This window comes from Denticeps clupeoides, chromosome 10, assembly GCF_900700375.1.
Source record: "Denticeps clupeoides chromosome 10, fDenClu1.1, whole genome shotgun sequence".
NCBI classification, from domain to species: Eukaryota; Metazoa; Chordata; class Actinopteri; order Clupeiformes; family Denticipitidae; genus Denticeps; species Denticeps clupeoides.
Window position 1 is genome coordinate 2808823 of NC_041716.1, and position 19242 is coordinate 2828064.

At 49.2% G+C, this 19242-nt stretch overlaps 1 protein-coding gene across 2 annotated transcripts; it reads left to right on the forward strand.

Moving 5' to 3' along the window:
• Positions 1–12873: 12873 nt before the first annotated feature.
• alx3 (ALX homeobox 3) lies at positions 12874–17152 on the forward strand. Of its 2 annotated transcripts, none has more exons than XM_028994311.1 (4): positions 12874–13188; positions 15067–15341; positions 15791–15916; positions 16435–17152. In XM_028994311.1, exons 1-4 carry the CDS (start codon positions 12882–12884, stop codon positions 16774–16776), a joined length of 1050 nt encoding a protein of 349 aa, XP_028850144.1. In that variant the 5' UTR covers positions 12874–12881; the 3' UTR covers positions 16777–17152. The 2 variants fall into 2 exon arrangements, with proteins under 2 accessions (XP_028850144.1, XP_028850145.1); XM_028994312.1 differs by having other exon boundaries at positions 15791–15853.
• Positions 17153–19242: the final 2090 nt, after the last annotated feature.

Genomic DNA, 19242 nt, shown 5'->3' on the forward strand with positions numbered 1-19242 from the left:
TCAGACGCTTACATTTGTCTTGTGTGTTGAAAAGAGCAGCACATTATGCTGGGTCCAAACCTCTGGCCTGTGGTGCAGTGACATTTTTAGAGTGAAACCTAGCCATCCTTTCTGTTCTGAGATTTCACCCCCGTCTCGGCTGCTGCAGTGGGAGGGGCCGTTTTCTTGCCAGCAAAAACTGCTGCTCTGTCCTCATAGAATCCAGCGAGGAACCTAAACGTCCTCAGCAGGGTGGCAAGACGCTTTGTGCACACCGAACCAATCGCTGTTCATCGCTATGCATCCCAAGACGGTTCTGTTACCCTGTAATAAACCTTAATAGTTCAGGCCCTTAAAAGATGTGGCGCCGTTTTAGTTATTGCAGCCTGCTGGAGTGCACAGTTAAAATTTCTCAGGCTTGTCCAAAGGCATGCTGGGAGTTTCAGCTTTGACAGTAGGCCGTCCCTGCTTCTGAGCGCAAATAACCATGTGTAATAAAGATGCATCCAGCCATGGAACCTGGGGACATCCTGATAAATACAAATAGCACACACACACACACACACACACACACACACACATAGACTCTCACAGTGACAAACGAGCCGGGTCTGGCCCAGGCAACACTTATCACTTCTCCGTCCCCGCCTCTCTGCCCAACAAATCTCCCGCATCGATCTGCCGGCGGAGATAAAGACGTTTCACCGCCATCACTCCCCTGCCCTCCAACCGTGACAAGGCCGAGGAGGAGCAGGAGCTGTCCGTCCTTTCCATGCATTTCCCGCTGTCATTCAGAACAGGAAGAGTAAATTATTCGTGAACTGAAAATATAAACCCAACAAACATTCAAAAACCACCAAAATGCACGAAAATAAAAAATGTCTTCAGTCCATAATTACCATGGCTTCCAAGACAACTGCCACATACTTATTAATGATAATGTTGGCTTGTTTGCCTGCCCAAAACATTTTTTTTCAAAACTAGGCCCAACCTGGCAACACTGCAGGTAGCATTGGTTAGTCAACAGAAGGAGATCAGAAAAACATATGGCACTGTGGACCTGTCCACTCTCTCCTCAGTCCCGGCTTAGAGCCGCCATGATGGCTGAGCACCGTGGACTTGTAGCGATTACTGATATCTGCATTAAATGACACGGTCAGTGTTTTTGAGGAAGTGGAAGAAAAACAAGCCCTGCATTTCACTCAAGACCCTGTAATTCTGCTGTCCTCTGAACTCAATCTGTCCCTTATCTGAATGTACACAAAACAGCGTTTTCTGAGCCTGCTAGACGGCTTAAGACGAGGGTCGGGACTGGCCAATAGAAATGCTCCTTTCCTAAACCCCTTATTGGACAATCATGCCTTCTGGCTTAAGTTGCCCAGCTACTGACTGTCAGAGATCTTGTCTTTTTAGAAGTTATTAGGCTTTTGTCTCCAGAGGAACCATCAGTTGGCAGATGTTGGAACAAAGTTGGAAGTGCCTGCCCACCGCTCGCTAAGGGTGATGGGTCACGTGTGACACAGAGGACACATGTGTCATTGTGTCACCATGTGCTGTGCATCACAGTAACAAAATCAATCACTTTAACTTTCTAAGCAAGATTTTTTTATAGATTTGAACCCCATGAACCTGATATTTTCCGTTTGTATAAGATTATGTGATTATTTCAGTCAGCCATCTGTCACTGGATGGATGAGAAGGTGACTTCCACTCCCCCAAAATTAGTCTTTTGGCAACTATTGTCCCCGGCAGCCGGAGGAAAAGACAGGGTGGACGACGAGCAGCCGAAGACAGCAAGGAAAATACCTGTTTCGGTCAAAAACTTAAGACCAAAATCCAGTTAGTCCATGTCAGAGCCAAACAGGGTAGGGACAACTGCTCACACAGTGGTGAAACAGAGGCATCTTAGATTTATAGTGTAACATGGATCAACTGGTGAAAATAGTCATTTTAAAGATGCATTTGAAACTTTACTAAAGATAACTTCATCACTTAAAGACATGAAAACATAGGTTATTAACGAATGTACTGTATGTGAGTATACTGAGTGCTGTTCCTTGCTGTTCCTTCACGAGCCGTGCCGCTTGAAAGTGGGGTTTTCTCAGTTATAACTGCTGTGATCGCGCAGGAATATCCACACCAGCTTATCGTGCTGCATGGTCCTCGGGTTGAACACAGTCACACTGCGCTCATGTGCCTTTCCAGCCCAGAGGTGAGGGGTCAGCAGACAGCTACCGGTTTACAGTCTGTGCTGGACTGTAAGGGAGACTCCATCTTTTTCACATTAGGATCCGCCAGTGGGCACATTGCACAGGTAGGACCGTAAACAACTCCAGTTTGGCCATAGAGCGGCGTGGACGGGCCATAAAGAACCCCCGTGCTCCTGGACGTTGATATACCGTCCTGGGGTTCATAAAGTCCCCAGCAGCCCCTTTACTTAAGAAGTCAGGGCCATTAGAGGGAGCGATTATGGCCGTATATCTGGGACCCAGCGCTCTCCTCTCGTTCATTGAAGTCGCGTGTAATAATAACTCCCGGGCCCGGCCCTCCTCGGTACGGAGGAATGGATGGTTGCTCAAAGCGGGCCGGGCTAATGGGCCATCCATCACCAGCTCCATTATGGCGGCGTGCTTCTGAATCATTGCTGCTTTGAGTTTTTTTCCTTGATGGGGAGCGTTTGACAAGTTATACATCATTTGACTTTTTAGTTTTTTTTTTTCGGAGCCATTTCAGTGTCTCCTGCAGAGCTCCTTGCTGTTTTCTTTGTTTGTTATCTGAACCTGGCCCACGTGCATCTGAGCTCCACCAGCGGGATCCCCCACCTGACCAATGAGGTGCAGGAACAGTTGCAGTTGTGGCGAGCTGCAGGCCAACCGACGAGCCCTAACACCTTCATTAAAGGAAAGCCCGAAAACGGAGACCAGGGTCCGAATGGGTCTCGCTGTCTCTTCACGAAAGCCACGCTGAAGCAGCACACAGAGATGTTCTTCTGCCACTAGGTGGTGCTACAGACAGATGTCCCAGCCACCCCTGAGAAGATGCCTTGTACCTGTTATGATTGGCCCGCGTGGATGGAGCGGAACGCCATTAGGAAGACAGAGTGAAGCTGACACGTTTACTTTCAGCAATAAAATCAGATTTGCACAAGGACTGATTTGTCCAGTAGTCGTGCGTCGCCCTCGGTGCCTTCGGTAAGTCAAACCAGACTCACCAGCCGAGAAAAAAAAAAAAACGCCGGGAAGCTGAGAGCATCTAGCAACGCCACCTCTATATTTCTGTCCCTGCTATAAGGCATTATGAGCATATAATTGATGCATGGGCTGCCGTCTCCACCTAAACTCTCAGCGCATTCCCAGTGGGGCTGCATGATATCAGGGGTAAGCTCACAAAATGATAGTTGAAACGTTTAGATAAAACTATATATGTATATGTGTGTGTCTGTGTGTGTGTGTGTGTGTGTTTGTGTGTGTGTGTGTGTGTGTATATATATATATGTATATATACATATATATCACACACACACAACATATAACCATATCACAATTCAGCATTAATTACAACATTTAGTTCAATTATTCATGGTTATAGCCCATGTGCGGAATACACAGTGCTGTGCATTGTGCACATTATCTATATTACGTGAGAAGGAATGCCCTGCTGTGGTCACTGAGATGGGGCTCGCTAGGTCCTCCTTCAGCACCTGGAAAATGGAGGACGTGGCGATCGGAGCTTTGTGTTTGCCGTGTGTGGTGGGTGTAGAACGTGGTTTAAATCTACAAATCCACCCGAGTTCCAAAAAAGGTGAACGTCCACCAGCGTCTGTAGGATCTGAGATGTGGTTCCTCTGGTGTGAAAGGCCCTGACAAATCTCCTTACCGAGCAGCTTCAGATTCATTGACATCTTACAATGTCACATCCATGATACCTCTCAGCCAATCAGAAGGCCAGGTTTGTCCCAACTGTGGCCCCGGGTACCAACGAGGACTAATTCCAGACTCTGAGCCCGGACCGGGCCTGTGTCCTGGTAGCGCTTGTAAACACGCCCGGGTGCTGGAAAGAAAGGCCTGACCCGGCGAGGCCGACATGCCCTTATTAATGAAACAACAAACACGGCCCTGCCCTGCGCCCCCTCCCCCTCCGGTGTCCCGCACCACCTCCTGAGCGCCTTCACTTTCATCCTCTGATCCTCATACCAATCCTGGGCCACCCCACACACACACACGCACGCACACACACACACACACGCTCTTACACACTTGCAACATGGCCAAAAAAGACATGCACTGGTGCAAAGCTCCGCCGTCACTATTGCACTACTCGGCGTATACCGCATTGAAGCAACTGCACGAAAGTTGTTATAACTCTATTTACTCTCTGCCCGCCATATGGGATGTCCCAGAGTGTTTGAAATCCAAGAGCCGTCACAGAGGGAGGGGGGAGGCGGAATCCCAGGACACCCAATACTCCGCGCGCTCCGGGGCCGCCTTGAAGACAAAGAGTGGAATTGGATTAGATACCAAAATATGGGCCGTGTTTGTTTTAATCAGTCTGGTGACACAGGGAGCTCTTGAAAGCGCGGGGGGAAGGGACGCCTGGAGCGGGGGGGCTTCTCCGCCCGGGGCCGGGTCAGGCGGTGGAAGACCGGGCCGTCCGGGGGGCGGGTTCACAGCCGGAGCGCCGCCGCCGGACCGTCCGGGACCGGCCGCTTCGCCGCCGCACCTCGCCTTGCCGGAACATTCCGGATCCCGGGCAATCGATACAGTAGTCTGGGACCCGAAAGCCGGGGGTCTCTGCGCTCTGGCCTTCATCTCCGTATCCGGTTTCCCGTCCTGTTTTCCTTTCCTCTCGCGCTGGATTTAGAGTGGACACAGTAATTGGACTGAAATGCCCCAGGACACCGTGGGCTGGAGGACAAGTTCCTCCACCAAATCATCGGCGTTCCAGGCGACACGTCCTGGACTTGTTCAGGTGGAGGCCAGAGGTGGAACCCCTGGACGGTTCCGTAACGGAACCCCGCACTCGGAAGTGCACAAACGAGATTTTCTGCCCTCGGCCACGCCTGTTAGCCTCCGGTGCGCTGCTAGGCACCCCCTTACCTCGCCATAATCCCCTCAAAATCCAACAAACACCGAGCGGTGGATCCTCGACATCTGCTCATTTCATGCCTATAATGTCAAAGGGTCCGCGAGGAACGGGGGCCGCTATCAGCTCGGAAGGTCTGGAGCCTCCCGAGCTTTCGGCCAGGCCGCGGCGAGGCCCGCGCTCTCCGCCGACGGCCATTTGCATCTGCTTCCCATTCCTCGGCCTTGCTTCAGTTTACGTTTGATTCGGTCCTTGGCGAGGGAGAGAGAGGGGCCGCTGCCTTTCGGATTGGGGATTGACTCGCGACAACGTGGAAGCAATGTTCCTCTGGTGAGGAGAAGCCAGTGTGTCTGATCCGGTTCCCGACCTCAGTCACGCAGCCTCGACCACTTTCCAGCCAAGCCCGGGTCCCGCCGCTGGAACACGCATTCCTCCGGTTCATCTGGGGGCGGCGGGGGGGGCTGGGACCGTCGGCGAGGAGGCTTCCCCCTTCCAGCCCGTGATAGGGATCGGCTCGCGAGGTGGGCCTTCCCCGAGCCTGTGGTCGGAGGGACCCGCTTGCCCGCTCCTGTTCGCGAGGAGCCCGGGCCGGAGGAAGGTGTACGTGGAGGGAGATGAAAAGAGGCGCCCGGGGGGGATGGAAGCAGGCAGGGAGAGAGGCAGGGTGCTTATGATGAAGAGCTGGCAGGCCGGGTTATTGGCAGCAGATAGAAAGGTTCGCGGAATGTCCAGGGCCCAGAGGCATCCGAGGCAGGATGAGCCCCGTAGCTCCTGTTAACACTGAGCTTATACAGCTGCCTTGCATCCATCTGCTTCCACGGGCCACGGGACCCCCGGACCCGGGCATCCCGGGTTCTGCCGTCTCGCTCTCTCTCTCGCGCTGTCTAAAATCCCACCGTTGTCCATTTCCACTGGTGCTATTCTGACTTTTCTCCATTTAACCAGATGCCATCTGCAACGCTGGTTTTCTTTTTCAGTTAGACGACACAATTCCCTGCCTCTGGGAAAAGACTTTAAAAGGCCACTTATTTCACCATATTTTCCATTTATACTCCAGATCTTGTCAATGCGGAAAACTGCTAGGGACAATTTGCAATGTCTGTCCTTTCTTTTTTTTTTCTCTCTCTTTCTCTGACTCAATTAGGACTGTATTAGGAACAGTCAGTTGTTCAAACGTTCCATTTCAAGCAGAACATTTGAAGAACGAAAACGAAAATTTCGACCAAATGATTGCCGCAACTTGATGAGACGCTGCATTCATTTAAATTGAATTTTCTGGATCCATCTTCTTAATTTTTTTAAAAACATGTTCCTAAGATGTAAATGGTTTATGCATTAGAGAAGCTCTACCTGCTCCATCCACCACGACGCATGCCCAGTACGCGCAGCCCTGCCATTAATTACCGGGAATATTTTCCAGACCGATAAGGGCCGAAAAAGGGCCGATAATCAGACTCTTGTTTAATAGATTCAACACTAAATGTTGCTAGAAAATATCATGGGCTGCAGGTCTGTGTTAGATTAAATTAATATAATGTTTCTTAAAAATTATAATTATCCCATAACCCGAGTAATTTAAACATAATCCAATTTGAAATTGTTACGATTTATTTTATTGGTTCAGGCGTTCTAGAAAAAAATAGATCCAGCGTCTTTTGTCCTGTTATTCGATTTTAAGAAAACTAATTTTATCCTGTTGGTTTGTTTTTTTTATTACCTTGACATTATTTCAGTTTTAAATGAAAATGTATTTGCCCATTAAATTAAATATATATTCAAATGAATTGCCATATAACGTTCATATTTATGAAAATATAAAACCAAAACTACTTTTACTTTTTCATTTTTTTTTTATGATTTTTTACGCGGATTTGAAATCTTTTTCAGGACTCGTTCTTTTTTCCGTGACGGTACGGAAGGTTCTGGATCTTTTTTCCGGGACGGGGGGGAAGGTTCTGGTTCTTTATTTCCGGGACGGGACGGAAGGTTCTGGTTCTGTTTTCCGGGACGGGATGGAAGATTCTGGATCTTTTTTTTCCGGGATGGGACGGAAGGTTCTGGTTCTGTTTTCCGGGACGGAGAGGAAGGCTCTGGTCTCTCTGTCCGCTGTCGTCGTGCCAGAAATTATTATATATATATATTTTTTGTTTTATGATATTTAATTAAAAGAAACGAGTTGACCTGATCTGCCCCGTTTTTGTCCGGACGACGTCGTCCATTTCTTTGTCACGTCATGAATGGAAATTTGAAAAAGCGTCTCATCCCACACACAGGAACCCTCATAAATGTACTAATACATTCTGAACAGGTCTCATATCCTTTAATGAATTACTAGCCTGATGAAAACCCCGCCCTGCCATCTCCATTTCATTTCAGTGATGGACGCTGGTTTCATGGACGCGCTTCAGAGTGGCCTGTCTTTACCTTCATGCCGGCTCTGCACGTCCCTGTCATCACAAGCCGCTTCATGACATGTGAGCATTAGTGTGAGCGAAGGGAAAGCTGCAACAAGTTCTCGACACAGGAACTCCTTCAGGACCGGTCGAGAGGAGCCAAGAGTGTGAAGCGCTGTCATCGAAGGGCCTCGAGTGCGAAACGTTTCACGTTGTTTACCAGCTTTCCCCATGCATGAGCAGAAAGAGCCAGAAACCAATAGGTGTGTCCAAACGTTTGGCTGGCGGTGCATCAGGAGAGCAGATCCGTTCCAGTCGAGCGTGCAAAATGTCGTAACCGGCGTTCAGCTTTACCGCAGGCGGCGGCTTTGACACCGAGATCAGTGGCTTGGACCGGGGAAGACGTGGGACTCTGACGCTCCCGTCCTTGGGCCCCGGATAATGAAAGTCCCGTGGCCGTGCATCCATCCCGAAGACCTTCGGCGAGCTGGTCATCGGGGACACAGGTCACAGGGACTCTCCGCCACCGCTTCCCCGTCCACCGTAAACACCTTGAGGGGGGTCATTTATTTTTAGCTCACGTCCAGATGTCTTCACTGACGTGCCTGTTGGTGGATTCCTGCAGACGAGGGTCCACCAGGCTGCCCCTGATTCCAAGGACACTCTTCAACACGCTACGTTCCCTCGACGCAGGCCTACTGTCCATGTCCAGCGGCTCGGGTGCTGGTAAACAACGTTGATCTGGTTACCGGATTTGGGGCCTTCTCGGGGATGACCCCTGGGCTTTCTCATCCCTCTTTCCTCACTGGGCACCGTTTTCCAAGCCGATGCACGGTTTGGTTGTAAAGGTTTCCTGTGTCCTGAATAAGAGCATCGAACCGACCTTCTTGTTGGAGTGCAATCATTTCTTCCCACCAGAACGCGACCTTTTGTGGCGTTTGCATTAGCGGTCAAAAATGGATGATTGACAGCTGTCACACAGGCTACGTGCTCATTGTGGATGGCTTCATCACGTGCCCCATGAGCCAGATATTGTACAGAGACTGTAAATCCAGACCTCACAGTAGTTAAATTGCCGCTAGAGTCGGGTCGGGTCGCAAACGTCCAGTCTGTACGATTTGCTGCTCGTAAATTTGTTTTATTGAATGTAATTTTTTAACGAATTGTTCATTTGATCAGCCACCGTTAATTTGATCCGTTAATATGGATCTTGCATTTTCACATAATAGAACACACACGAGTTTATGTAATAACCAATAAAAAATACGGCAGAACATTGAAGATCTGCGTGTCTCCAAATCAGGGAGCTTTTGCTGTGACGGCAGCTTTTCGCACTTGTGTCTTCTCTCCACCACCTTAAGTTGGACAACGGGGACGGTTTCCAACAGTCCTTTCTTATCATCCACTCACGTCAATGAGCATCTCATCACGCGGCTTCTGGTGATGACGATAGCGAACAAAAGCTGGTTCATCGAACCTCCTTCACCTTCTCCTCATGCAACAAAGGCTAAATATGCTTCTTGCACTGGATTCTTCAGAATGGCCTCGAGCTCAGGCTCTGTACCCGCCACCGAGCAGGGCGTCCAGACTTCGGCGCGAATCTCCCTCCTACGTTGGTTTCCAAGAATTCAAGAATTCCGTTGTTTAACTGAGACGCGCTCGTGTCCTCGTCCCTGCCGTGTCATAAACTGGCGTGTAAATGTGCTGTTTTATTTTTTCGGATTCGTGGCTTTGCTCCAACGCTTCGTGCGACTTCCCTCGGGGTCACCGGGAGGACAGTCGCCCCACTTTCCTCTAGGTGCCCCCCCCACCGCTTTCCGAAACAAACCCCCCCGTTTCCCAGACTGCCTCTGTGCCGCCTGACGACCCCGGGGTCAGCAGCTGTCAGTCATTTCCCCGGACGTCCACCGCGCCGCCGGACAGAGGAGCGCTCTGTGAGCGAGAGGTCTTTAAAGGGGAGACCGGCGCAGCTCATCTGGGATCGTCTCTCCGCATTCATGCCCCGTAATTCAATTAAGGCCCCTCCCTCTCCTCCGCCCATTCTAATCCAAACCTCAGGTTGGGCTGCTGCTCCTTCGCGAGCGGCGGGGACAAAGGGACCCACACATGGTCGAGGGGTCCTTAAGGAAGACAAAAAAAAAAAAAAAAAAACACCACAGAGATCTCCCTGTCCGCCCTGCTCTCCCTCGCACTCCTCCTGTCCCCGTCCAGCGGCAAGATCACCCAAGTAGTCAAATGTGGGACGCTCCGCTTGTCCCGCGCAACACTCAAATCTGAAGCCTACACGAAGGAAACGTCATGGGACGGGGACCAGATCAGGGTCTCGGCTCAGCTTTTATAAATGCGTCTTGCTCTTTATACCACATTACGCACCTGCAAGTCTTTATTTACCCTTATATGGTTCACACCCGCCTTCAACTTCACTCTGTTCCTTGGAACAACTAATGTCAGAAAAACTGCGGGGTGATTGTTTCGGCAATTTATTACGGGTTACGGAATAAATTGGAAAAAAATCAGAAATTAAATTCCGATTTTCATTTTTTCATACATTTTTTTCCCATTGCTTTTAATTGTGTGTGAACAATCTGTTGCATGCTTGTGCATTTTAATGCCATTTTAAAGCATTTTAATTGCAGTGTGTGCGCTATGAACACGTTTTTGGTCTTTGTTAGTTCTAGATGCGAAAAACTCCGTCATTCAGCAGCAGGTGGTCGTGTGACCAAAATAAGTTGCCAGAGATGGCGGATACGGAGAGGCGCGGCCTCCGCTTCGAACCGCGTTCCTTTATTTTTGCTACAACACAACTCACAGCCGGTCAGCTCAGGGCGTGCGCTCGTCTTTCGGAGGCTGCGAAACTGCCCCCGTCCCACGGCCTGGGGCCACGGCGTCCCTTCATCCAGGCCGTCTGTGCCCGGAGCCCCGGAGCCAGGCTGTGGCACGAGGCAGACTGGACTGATTTCCTGTCCGGGGGTCAAGCCAGGGACAGGTTCAGGGCCCCGGGTCCAGGAAACAGGGTGGCCGCGTTAGAGCCCGTCTCTGCCCCGCGCTGCGAGGTCCCCTCGACGGAGAACCGCTCGGGCTCCTCTCGTAGTCCACGGGCCGGTACCTGAAACCACCCCCCCCAGCCCCCCCACCCCAAGATCTGGCTGCGCTCCCCCGTGTTCGGCTCTGGAATGTATTACTCAGCTGGGGTTCTGGTTTCAAGGAAGCGCCGTAGCTGAGGGCCAACATGGAAGTGCTTGTCATGGGTGTTAACCCCGTCCCGCGACCTGACGAAACGTTCTTATGCTGCACGAAAACAACATTCTAAATAAACGCGGCTGTTCGTGCATCGTCCCCACAGTTCGAACGCACTGAGGAGGTTCGCCGGTGTACGATTCGGTCAGAATTGTTTCATACGAACGCCAATCATCTACAATACAATTCCACATTTTGGATGCACCCCCTCGTTCATGGACCTTGCAGATACTGGACTGCGAAATAACACACGTGAGGTCAAGTAATAAACAAAAAGTTGGAGAACGGGGACGGTTACTCACGTTAATGAGCATCTCACCACGCGGCAACGCTGAACAGATTCATCAAACATACTTCACTTCACATACTACAACAATTTCTCAACATGTCTCTTGCCATTTGGAGCCAAAATGGCCCCATCGTAGTGCCCATAGCCGCCACAGAGCAGGGCCGTCCAGACCTCTGACTGGTAATGTATTTGTGTGATTGGTAGCGGACGAGGGCCTGGTGGTCATAACAGAGTCCAGCGGCGCGATCCATCACAATTACGAGGAAAACGGAGGTGATTGCAGGAAGCCGCGTTGCCAGATTGAGCGCGTCAGGAACAAAAACCCTGTTAGCTGAAACAATTATTGACATTTTTGGCAGTTTTTCTGGCTAATTTGTGTATGTGACGTACTGACAGGAAGGGGTTTAAATTATAGGGTGTGCGAGAGTTGCCAATCGTGCCTACAGGCTCCTCCCACTTTAAACTGTTCATAAAAGCATCCTCTGAACCACTGGAGCAGTGAAACAAAATGGCTGGGCGGGTAGTTAGTTCCTCTCCAGCATGCAGCCACTTTCTGCTTTCCTGTGTTCATCTCTGTAGATTGTAATAAAAACACCTTTAAAATTGGACCATGCGCATGAACAGCGTCCATCATTCCTGAAACGGGAGAGAAGACTCTGTCCACTGCATGTGAGCTTGGGAGCGAAGGACGAGCCACCGTCGTCTCGTCTTTTATCCATCCTCCAATAAATGCTGCCACACATCAATACGAGCGAAACCCACGCGAAAACGCAAAGACAAGAAAAACGAGGCCTGGCAGGAGGGGTTCTCCACCAGGAAGCCGTGAGCGGGGCTCAGAGAGAGCCAGGCCCTGCCTGCTGCTGTTTACTCCCCCCGTCAGTCAGCTTGGCTCCACGCAGAGGACCAGGAGACATCTTCCAAGCGTCTCGGAGGCCTTCGTGTTTAAAGATGGCGCGCAGAGATTGGTGCTGGCGTGTAAATATCAACAGGTTCTAGTTACCGTAAAAGTCGTGGCTTTCAGGCACACCCCGCCAGCGCAGGAGGGGACAACGGGGCGCAGTCCGAGTGCTGCTCTACGTCCCTGTGTTTAAAGAGAAAAGACGTAACTTACAAGTAAATGTATAAAATGTAGGTCCACATTTCTTTGCATATTTTTTTATTTGTATTAGAATTACATACAATTATATTGTAGGTTGAAAATAATTTGCAACATTATTGATTTTTGATTTTATGACATTGTTTTATTTTCAAATGCAAAGTAATCTGGATCAACATCTTCAACTAAAATGAAGAAAAAAAGGCAAAAAACAAAATTGATAATTGACTCAGTACAGGACACATCAACAGTAATTTTAACGACATGAATAATATCGAAATAATATATTGGTTTAAAGATATTTTTTAAAAAGCTATTTAGGCATTTACTCTTTTTCGTTTTTAAAATTACTTTAATTGTATTATGGTCTACGTGGACTTAAAAAATATATATATTTTTATATATAAAATATATGTATATATATATCCGACTCTTTCACAGACACGTGGGGCATAACGTGACTTTTTTATTCATAAATAAATAGATTATATAAACGAAACTATGTCTTTTATCTTTTGGATTTGCAGTTTAACAGGAAGAAAAATTGTTGCATTTGCTCTTTTTTCACACGTTTGAAATATTAGCAATGCTGTTAGATTTCAAAAATGTATTAATATGACGTTTTACATGTTTTGCAGTTTTTGGCACCAGTGTCGCGGTCGGTCGACGTGGCGTAATTAAAATGACACTTTTCGCGCTTGATCGTGACAGGTCCCCGTCCGCTCCCGCAAGCCCCGCCCACCCGAGACCCAACGCCCGCGTCCGCGCTCCGCCGCCGCACAAGCGTTTCCGCCGCCGCGGCGCGATGGAGGCGGACGGCTGCCTGTCCTTCTGCCCCCCGAGCCGGAGCCCGCCGCCGCGGAGCCCCGCGGGCCTGGAGCCCGGGCCGCCGTCCGGCTCCTTCTTCCCCTGCGACGAGCTGCGCAAAGGCGCGCCGGCCCCGCAGCCGCGGCTCGGCTTCTTCGGGCCGCCGGAGCTCGGGCGCTTTCCCGCCGCCGCCGCCGCCGCCGGTCACGGTTCCCGCCTGTCGCCCGGGAAAGGCGGCAAATACGCGGAGGGCGTCCATCAGGAGCAGAAGGGCGGGAAAGGCGACTTTTACGGTCCTGCTGAAGGTGAGTGGAGACGCGTTAAACCGCCACCATCATCATCACCACCACCATACATCACACATCATAATAAGAAAAAAAAATATTTTCATTTTCGTATAATAATAATAAAAAAAAAAAACTGAATAAATGGCGGGATTTTTATTCTTTGAAGGCGGTAAATTCGGTGACGTGGAGGACCGTCCGAGCCGCATTAAATTCGTTTTTTTTTTCTTCTTTTTTTTTAAATAGAAGTGACTTTCGGGAGAAATAAATCTACATTCTGGCCGCTGCTCCTTATTTTAACGAATAGCTGTAATTGTGCGGAAATTTGCGAGTCTCCGTGATTTTAAGCGCTCAAGTTTTAAAAAAAAAAAAGTCGAGATGAAGCAGAGATGGTTCTGTAGATCGGGGTTCTAGAATGTTCTCACAATCCGAGCCGGCATCAGAACTGGCATTTATTTCATATTTCCGGAGGACAGCAGTGAAGGGGACGATTCCTTTCGCCGCTGTGTCCCCGTCCTTGTCCCACTCTGATGGGGAGTGTGGGACCCCGGTGATGTGGCCCAGTCCACTTCCTGTTTTGTCTATCGGTGGACGGTGGGACGTGGACCAGAATCTGGGGAACTGGAGACTTTCAGGAACTCAACATTTCTTATTTCAAAGGTGTTTGGAATACTGAGGATTTGTCTCATATCCCCCCAAAAATGGAGGCGAAAGGTCACGTCCAGATGTGAAGGCCTGTCGGTCAGTTAAAATTGAATTCTGGCTGGCACGGTGTGGAAACAGGGAAATTCAGGGGGGTTGAAAAGGTTTTTACAGAATTACTATTAAAAGCATGGAGGTGTAACAATGGAAAAAAATTCACGTTCAGTTATTTAAAACGAATAAAAACCTCGGTGCCAAAATGGCATGTCAGTCTTTTCACATTTTAAACCTTGTAGTTATTTGTGGTTTTGAGTGACACACACACACACACACACACACACACTAATATATAATTGTGTGTGTTTATATATATATATATACGTATGTATAAATACTGCCATTTTATTGTTAAATTACAATTTAATTTACACTAAAGATGTAAAAATTGTAAATTACATTCAGATGAATTACAGGGCCAACTTGCAAACCGTCTGGTGCTGTTATTTGTGCGGAACGGGTCGCAGTGGGGACGTTATGTCTGTGGTGACGAGGGACCACGTCCCCGGACCAGAACTCGGCATGAGAAAGTTCAGCCTCGTTTAACCTGGTGCCCCCCCCCCCCAAGATCTCTGCTCCAGTTACAACAAAAGCATTATTACAACGACAGATTATTAACTCCGTTATTATCAGTATAAAAATGCATAAATCATCTATAATTCAGACTCAAGATTAACATTTATTACATTTCCACCAATTGTCTGTTAAATTTAAAACAATCATGAATTACAACGTGGCTCTGCGGCATTGTTACAATTTTACATTATTATCCCCATTTAAACTTTCATTTTGATCCAGTAACAAAATACCAATTTCGATGTCATGCAGATTATTAAAACCGATTTTGCTGACACGTGTCTTTTGACGGAGTTATGGTCCAATTTCCATGCCGTTCATGATGATTTATGTTGTCCCGCGTAACGAACATCAGCTGCTGGTCAGAAATGGAATATTTCATCTCGTTTCGGTTCGTTACGGAGTCGATTTGAGTGACGTTGTAAGATCTGCACTGTTAGTCCCTTCATCTGGACCAGATAAATATTTTTCAGGGTAAGAAAGTCGGCCTTCTGCATCTCTCGGCTTCATGTCGGCTTCGTCGTGTCGACACCAACTGAAAAGCACTCTGTTGTTACACACGGGAACCTTCATGTAGATGTAGACGTAGATGTCTGGCTGACTGGTGACGATTTTTCTTCTCAGGGGGGCAGAAGTCCCTCTCCAAGCCGCTGGCCTACGCTGTGCTGAACTCGGAGTGCTGCGGCAAGCTGAAGGAGCCGCCCGGCGGCCTGCCGGGAGACTCCATCGCCGACTCCATCGACCTGTCGGGCAAAAACAAGAAGCGGCGCAACCGGACCACCTTCAGCACGTTCCAGCTGGAGGAGCTGGAGAAGGTCTTCCAGAAGACGCACTACCCTGACGTCTACGCCCGGGAGCAGCTGGCCCTCAGGACGGAGCTGACCGAAGCTCGGGTTCAGGTGGGCCGACCTCGCCCTTCCACACCGGAATTATTCCTCAAAATGATGACGTTTCTACACTACACGTCAAGTGATGTCAATTAATGTCTCTTTTACAAAACGTGAAAAATAGACTCGCGTCTCTGAAATATTACACATCAGGGTGGGCAGTAAACTTCCATATATTAGCCGCGATGACAGCATTTCACTCTCTTGGATTCTGTCCTGTCTGTTGTGATATAATGAACTATTCAAAACGAGATATTAAAAAAAAATCTTCAAGCCTTCAAGCTAAAAACGCTCCTGTTTATAAATGGTTTAGGCTAAAGGGTGCTCTTACGTGGACTTTCTACGCTAAATGAAAAGTTTGGGTTCTGTGGTGTTGCGCGCGTGATGGACAGTGATGGTCGCTCTGTAGACAGGCCTCCTGTGTGATGTGAACCGCGCTCCTCTTCCTGCCCGCTCCGCAGGTCTGGTTCCAGAACCGACGGGCCAAGTGGAGGAAGCGCGAGCGCTACGGGAAGATACAGGAGGTGCGCAACCATTTCGCCGCCACATACGATATCTCCCTCCTCCCTCGCTCCGATACCTACCAGGTACACGGAGCAGCACTCTCACTTTACATCCATGTTGCATCCACGGTTGCCGCGGTTAATGTGCCCGAGGGATTCCGCTGTGGGTCAAAGGTTAGAATCAGGCAGACACTGGTCATAAATAAAACCACAACTAGCCGTCACACCATTGTACGAGCAGTTAAATACGTGTTAATACAAACCATTTACAGTTACAGACACGTGACACACAGCGCAAATGAAAATTTGTTTCGTCCACAGACAACAAATCATTTCCACAGCTACATTACAGCCAGTTTCAACTATATAAAACATCGGCAGAAAAGTAATATTATTGGCTGAATCATTCTCACAGCAGCCTTAGTTGATTGGCTATGATGGTTCTCACAGACAAAAAAAAAGAATAATTTTACAACTCAAACAAATATCTTTACAGCACTGCAACATGTCTGCATGGTCTTTTTAGACAGTTTTACACACACATATATAATTCGTGATAGTTATATTAAACCAGGTTACTGGTTCCCTCACCTTCCACTCAGATGCAGAGCAACCTGTGGACGGGCGGCGCCGGCTCAGGAGCGGGCGGGGCCGCCGCCGGGGGCTGCGTCCTGGGCCCCGACAACATGCCGACCTCCTGCATGTCCCCCTACTCCCACTCCCACGCCAACCTGCCCAGCTTCATGGGCATGCCGGCGTCCCCCAGCCACCCGCACCACCACCACCCGGGCATCAACGGCCTCTACTCGCTGCACGGCTTTCCCGGGGGCCTGGGGACCCACTCCTTCGAGCCGGGGCCCGAGTCTGAATACAAGCCTTCAGGCCTGGTGACGCTGAGGATGAAGGCCAAGGAGCCTGGCGGCCTGCTGTCATGGCCGACATGACCGCGGGGCCGGCCCTCAAACTGGCTGGGCTGGACGCGCGCAGCACCCCCCCCCCTCCCACGGACGCTTTTCCACATCTATACTCGTGTAAAATGTACGTTATTGTGTGTATCGCACGTTCCACACCACCCCGGCCGGCTCACTGGGCTCGCCGGCTTTACACTTTTGTTCCCCTCGTGCGAGTGCAGGCAATAAGCAAACGGCGAGCGGAACCGGCAGAGCTCTCGTTTCCGGGGAGACGCTGATTCTTTTTCAGGAATCATTTTGAAGCGTGATCAACAGTGCCAACGAATCAGAGAAAAAGCGTGTTAATTAACATACCGGCCATAAACAAATATTTTCCGTTTTTTAATAAATGCTTTGTTTTTTTAATTAATGCGCCTAATGCCGGAGTGTCTCTGTTGTGGTGTTGCCAGATACAGCAGGTTGTTTCCAACTAAATAAATGCTTCAACAATGGCAAAATTTACATTACATTTACAGCATTTATCAGACGCCCCTTATCCAGGGCGACTTACAATCAGTAGTTACAGGGACAGTCCCCCCCCCTGGAGACACTCAGGGTTAAGTGTCTTGCTCAGGGACACGATGGTAGTAAGTGGGGTTTGAACCTGGGTCTTCTGGTTCATAGGCGAGTGTGTTACCCGCTAGGCTACTACCACCCCAAAATGCACCGGAAACCACACAAAATATGATACTACTTTTTATTTAGTAGAGCTATGAATGGCATTAGAATAGAACAGAATAAAAAAAACATTTGTCTTATCTTGTTTAATAAAAAACAAAAGACCCTTCAGCAGCAGCCAGACTGAAAACACCAAATAAACAGCCACAAATATGCAGAGATAAAAGTCAGAACACTTCAATATGAATACATCAAAGCATTTGCTAAAGCAAATAATCATGCAAGTGATAATAACATGGAGAGCAATGGCAGCTTGTGTCAACCGTCATTTCTAACTTGAAAGCATCCTAACAACTTATCCTGGCCACCGTCTCTTTTCTCTGGTGGCTCCTTGCTGGTAAGTACGGTGGAAGTGGTGGGCGTGTTTCAAAATCCACCTTTTAACTTGCATTTGTTGATTTGTTCTTTGTACGGTCACGTTTCTTTGCACATGTGCATTCTTGGGTTTCAGATGAGCTGAAATAATACTTTTTTTATTTTTTTAAAAATGCTTTACTGAACTCATAACAGGTCTATTTTGGTCCGCCGCCAGAGTAGAACGTGAGACCCCCGAATCGGATGGGAAACCGCCCAATCTGGCAACTCTCTGCTGCCCCCTGTTTCGTCTTGGCTGTAATTACAGACTGGTCAACGCGCAGTATATAATCACTCATATAATGGCTTTTTATTGATGTGTTCGTGGAAATCTCGACCCTTATTTGCTTGGGCTGATAACAGAATATTGAATATTGAACAATGTTTGCAGCCCATTGCTTGAACCCCAGAGCGTTGCATACTTTTGCCATTAGTGAGTGCCTGGACGCTGTCTGAAGAACTCTTGGACGCGTGTCACGCAGACCAAGGGTACAACACAACGCTGTCACCCGGTCACCGTTGCTTGTGTGTCAGTGGCCGGTGGCAGGGCCATTCGTGAAGAACGCCGTGACCGCAGACGGATGAGGACTGACGATGCCGTGCCGCCGTCTTGTCCGAATGGGCCAACAACGAGCTAACTGCTAAATGGCAGAACTCGGGACAGTATCACGACGCCATCCCAGCCACCAAGGAGCAAAAGCGCCTGGAGTAAACGCGGTGTGGCGTCTTGTTATAGAAGGCGTCGTTCGGCATCTAAATCCCCATTAAAGTGCACTGTTCTCCCCCATTAAACAGATTCCTGGACGATGTAAACATCTTGTTGCCATGTAATGCAGTAGCTTTGAGGCTCGCTGGCTCGAAGCGCCCTAAAACGCGCAGCGCTTTCCCCGTGATGTTAATACGTTCTTACAGGCCGCAGTTACTGGTGCTCCAGAAGTTGCGATGCCGGGGCGCGGGGCGCCATCTGGAAGCGATGTCTGAGTGCCAGTTCTGCCAGCCAGCCTTCCAAAAAGATCCAGCTCGATTTAGATAATGCTGAAGATGCAACAGCAACAACGGGCCTGGTTTTTCAAAGTGGCTCAGAGCAGGCCGGGCGCCGCAGGCCAGTATTTCTTTGTGTGTTCGGCACGACAGCAACGCTGGAACACATTAGCTGCCAGTCTCGGGCCTCGGCTGCGCCTGTCCGCGAGCCAACATGTGGTTCCAATCGAGGGGAGAGCGCTCCGGCCCGTCAGGAACGGCTTCCACACCCACAATTCGGAATTCCAGCTGGGCCTTCGGAGACAGCGGGGCTCGCTCCAGCAACGCGGCCCCCAGATTAAGTGGATGAGATAAAGTTATTGAACGTGGTAATGGAAGAGAACGAGAATGTGTCTCGATGAAGGCAGGAGATACGCACCGGACCCACTGACAGTGTGGAGCATTGGG

What these genes read in the sequence shown, in the direction of transcription:
- alx3 (XM_028994311.1), top strand. Translation starts at nt 12,882, where the DNA reads ATGGAGGCGGACGGCTGCCTGTCCTTCTGCCCCCCGAGCCGGAGCCCG. An exon ending in TGACCGAAGCTCGGGTTCAG is followed by an intron (nt 15,342 to 15,790) that starts GTGGGCCGACCT and finishes CCCGCTCCGCAG; the next exon opens with GTCTGGTTCCAGAACCGACG. An exon ending in CTCGCTCCGATACCTACCAG is followed by an intron (nt 15,917 to 16,434) that starts GTACACGGAGCA and finishes CCTTCCACTCAG; the next exon opens with ATGCAGAGCAACCTGTGGAC.